Source organism: Myotis lucifugus, unplaced genomic scaffold (assembly GCF_000147115.1).
Source record: "Myotis lucifugus unplaced genomic scaffold, Myoluc2.0 scaffold_1547, whole genome shotgun sequence".
NCBI classification, from domain to species: domain Eukaryota; kingdom Metazoa; phylum Chordata; class Mammalia; order Chiroptera; family Vespertilionidae; genus Myotis; species Myotis lucifugus.
The window spans coordinates 55,555-59,977 of record NW_005872595.1 but is presented as its reverse complement, the minus strand read 5'-3'; the positions used below and the strand labels follow the sequence as shown (position 1 = coordinate 59,977).

Sequence of the window (4,423 nt, the reverse complement as noted above, 5' to 3'; positions counted from 1 at the left end):
GGGCCGGGAGGCCTATCGGCTCCGCTGATCCCCGGGCTTCGCGTATGAGCCTCTCGGCGCCACTGATCCAGGGGCTGAGAGGCCTCTCGGCGCCGCTGATCCAGGGGCCGGGAGGCCTCGCGGGCTCCGCTGATCCCGGGGCGGGGAGGCCTCTCGACTCCGCTGATCCCGGGGCGGGGAGGCCTCTCGACTCCGCTGATCCAGGGGCCGGGAGGCCTCTCGGTCCGCTGATCTCCAGGCCGGGAGGCCTCTCGGGTCCGCTGATCCCGGGGCCGGGAGGCCTCGCGGCTCAACTAATCCCAGGGTCGGGAGGCCTCTCGGCTCCGCTGATCCCCAGGCAGTGAGGCCTCTCTGCTCTGCGGCTTCAGGGCTGTTTGGCTTTACTCTACAGCTTGGAGCCTGAGTATGCAGATTAACCGCCATCTTTTAGCTTCTATAATTGAAACATTGTATTTTTTGGAGCTGTTGCTTCAGGAGCTCAGAGCCGGGCAGCTGCAGGCGGGAACCTTGGTTTCCTCTATCGCTGGAGCAACCAAGCATCCTGTTCTCAGCTGCCTGGCTGCTGCCGCCATCTTGGCTGACAGTTAATTTGCATATACTCACTGATTAGCCAATGAAAAGGGTAGCGGTCGTACGCCAATTACCATGTTTCTCTTTTGTTAGTGTAGATTTTCCGATGGTCTTAGGCGACCCCTGTGAAAGGGTCGTTCGACCCCCAAAGGGGTCATGACCCACAAGTTGAGAACCACTGACTTAGGGGAACTGAGAAGTATTGGGTTGTAGGGTGTTGATGCTCTCCAAGCAAAACCACCAGGAATACATCCATAGCTGAACACTGGGGTTATTATTCATTGCAGTGAGAAAACACACACTAGTGAGAACCATGGGGCCCCTCAGATTAAGAGACTCGGAAAGAACCTATTTCAGGATTTAGGTAATTTGGGGGAAGATCAAAGGAAATGGAGATTTGGTCTAGATCTGGTATTCTGAGACGATAGGACAATTCTATAATTGGGAACCTCTACACATTTTCTCTCTAGGAAGGGCAGGCAATGAAGTGTGAAGATATAATAGCTGAAATAGTCAAATCTGCAGTGGGATGGAATGATGTTTGGCGATTGTGAGATTGTATATGTCCAACAGGAGGACAACACAGCAGAGATGGCAGCATCAGATTAGTTTGTAATAACAATGAGTTCTAGTTGTGAGCATTACAACAGGTCTGGGCATCAGGAGCTGTCTCCTATCCTTTCTCAATCTCCCCTTTTCACCAAAGGGAATGACATCAGGCCAGTGGGCATTCATCCATGATATCCAACTGTTCACCATTGTCAAGATCTTGCTGCTGAGGATCAGAGTTTCACCTGAATGGTAGTCTGTTGTAGAACTAGAGTCAATCCATTCTTTTTCTTCTGTTCTGAGATGAGTCCTTGGACCAGTTGAAGTGACAATGACAGATGGAATACATTTCCAGGAGTAACGAGAAAATGTTATGTATATTTTGAGTTGAGAAACATGAATCCAACAATGAATACCTTAGATTTTCCTGCTGTGTCAGATCTTAACAAGGGATGAGAGACATGACTCAGCCATTCACCACACATTTACCCAGTGCCAACCATGTGCTGTCTTCATTTGTGATGGTCCAGTGAACAAGACAGAAAGGCCCTACCCTTGGAAGATGACATTCTGGTGGATGAGACCTACATCATTAAAGAAATGGACCAAGAACCATGAAGTGCTGTGAGAAAAATACAACTATGGAAATTAAGAGAGTGACTTGGGCTGCTTTATGCTGGGTGGTCAGGGGAGAAGCCTCTGAGCAGTGTCATATAAGCTGAGACCTGAGTGACAAGAAGGGCCCTAGGAGGTGAATATTTGTAACAGAGCACTTCAGGTCCAGAGGCACAGAGGAGCAGGCACCCTGATTCCTCCACATGACAGATAGGACAGTGTGGCAGAGCTTAATGAGTGTAGCAAAGAGAGAAGTAAGGTGGGGTCACACAAGAGACAGAGGTTTCCTAGGGCCCATCAACTCTGTTGCCTTGATGTGGAGTTTTGGATTTTGTTCTAAGTGCAATAACAAGATCTCAGAGGTTGTTGCTTGGTAATACAAGACTTGCTTTAGTTTCACATAGATGCCGCTGGCTGCTGGGTAAGAATGGGTGATAAGAAGACAAGAGTGAAAACAAAAGACTGTTGCTATGGTACAGGCAGGAGCCACAGATGCCTTGATTAGGGAAGAAGCAGCTGAGATGAAGATAAGTTGATGGACTGAGTGTATATGTTGCAGATACAGCCAATAGGACTTGGCTTATGAAAGTGAAAGGTAGGAGTTAAGGATGATGCCTGAATCTGAAACATGAGTGCTCAGTGTGTGGTAGTGCTATCTACTGAGTGTGGGGAAAATGGGAAGAGAACATTTAAGAAAGACAGTTGGGAATCAAGAGTCATCTTGAATGTGATTTAGCAAAGGGGATGAATAGAAATTTTCTTTTGATTGAAAGTGTGTCAAGCACATGAATTTTGTGTTGATTGAAAGTGTTTCAAACTTAGGACACATTGAGAAGACAGACTTTGGGCTGGAGAAATGTGAATTCGGGTTCAATATAGAGGAGGTGGAGGAAGAAGGATCTGGTTCAAGATGGAGGAAGGATCTGGTTCAAGATGTGTGAGCACTACATTAGAGATGAGTCCTGACCCAGCCATGTCCTCTTCCTTCTGAGTCAGGATTTCTAAAAAATGAGGAAATGAGCAGTGCCTGAAGTGGCATTAATTTCAGTAGAGATCATTCAAGGGTCCCCATGGGGCTGAGCAGAGCCAAGAAGGTGTCAGGTGGGGAGACACCTCACTTGCAGGATGAATTGAGGCTTCTCACATCACCACTGTTTCTACAGGAACTGGAGCTCTGCTATCGAAGCCCTGGGAAACCCCAGCTCTTCTCTGAGTTCTACGTTGGTCATCTGGGGTCAGGGATCCGGCTACAGATTAAAAGCAAAAATGATGCAACTGTTGTATGGGAGGCCTTGGTGAAATCAGGTAAAGTAAAGACAAGTACAGGGAACTCAGTAGTGGGGAACAGATAATCTATAAAATATTCTGTGTGTGTGGGTGTGTGTGTGTGTGTGTGTGTGATTACAATTTTCTAATGAGAAGAAATAGCCCAGAGAAGTGACTTTTTCTAGTTATGTAACAGTTGGCATGACTAGAATTTGAACTCAAGTTAATCTGACGTTAAATTCCATTCCCTCTCCCATGCACCATGGTGTCTCTACACTGCCCTTGATTTAACAGATTTTGAAACTCACAAGGCATTTGGCAAAGTTTCTCATAATAGATTGGACATGAGATGAGAAAAAAATTAGACTGTTATATGGTTGTATGAATTAAGCCAGTTATGGCAATAGCACATACATTTAACCTGGATCACTCAGATATTTCAAAGTAGACAAGAGGGAATCAAATGATGAACTTTCAGGAATGATTGCAATTTTATAGTCTTTTAAACCAGCACCAACACTTCCAAGAAGAAAATCCCCCTAAAAAGTCCTTCTAGGAAAAACCAGCTCATGTTCACTGTTGAAATATGGTAAATCTGCCTTCTGAGTTGCTACAAACAGTCTTCCCAGTGCAGAGAAAGAGAATGGTTGTGACTTAGTCATGGCTTGGGTGTAATCACAGGTGTGGACTAATCAGCCCCAGCATCAAACCTCATTTGAATCTTACTCTGACACTTACTTGCTGGGTGATCTTGGGAAAATTACTTAACTCATCTGAGTCTCATTTATAAAAGGAGGGTTATATTGTCTAAATTGTAGGATTGTTGGAAAGATTAAATACACGATGTATGTACATATCTCATGCTTTCATCCTTATAAATAGTAGTGATATTGTTAATTTTTCTCATATTAAGTGTTCCTCTTCCTCCTCTCAATCTTAATTCTGCTTCTTGGAACTGAGAGAAGAATCTATCTGCATTCCTATGAGAAACCTCTTTAGGTACCTGAAGACAGATCACGGCCTATGTTAGATCTCCTCCTGTGCAAGTTAAACATCTCTATTTTCTTCTAACATTCCTTTTATATTTTGGATTTTATGTCTTTGCCTTGTCAGTCACCTTCCTCAGTAGATGTGCCCATATGAGGACAAGTCAGGATGGACTCTAAGACTGTCCAGTCAGCATGGAGGACATGGGACACCCTCCTCCCTCCATCCAAGTGAACCGGCTGCTCCCAGCACCACAACCCGAGCTCCCCTGTGCTTGGCTACCCTCCCACACTGTCAGGTCACACTGAACTTGGGTCCTCTCAAAACCTCAGGCCATGTCCACAGGGGCTGCTGTGGCTCCCCCTTTCTCTCCTTATGCAAGAATTTTAAACCCTTCCTTTGTGGTGTTTCTTTTTCCCATTGAAATCATCCATTA

The 4,423-nt window shown here is 45.6% G+C and overlaps 1 protein-coding gene across 1 annotated transcript in view; it reads left to right on the top strand.

Annotated features, from left to right (window-relative positions):
* Positions 1–4,423, top strand: part of LOC102430101 (NACHT, LRR and PYD domains-containing protein 1-like) — a gene marked incomplete at its 3' end in the record, with an annotated part of 59,106 nt that overhangs the window by 2,128 nt on the left and 52,555 nt on the right. Inside the window, exon 3 of the mRNA XM_014449916.1 lies at positions 2,898–3,039. Within this exon, the coding sequence (XP_014305402.1) occupies positions 2,898–3,039 (142 nt within the window). The remainder of the gene's footprint in view (positions 1–2,897; positions 3,040–4,423) is intronic.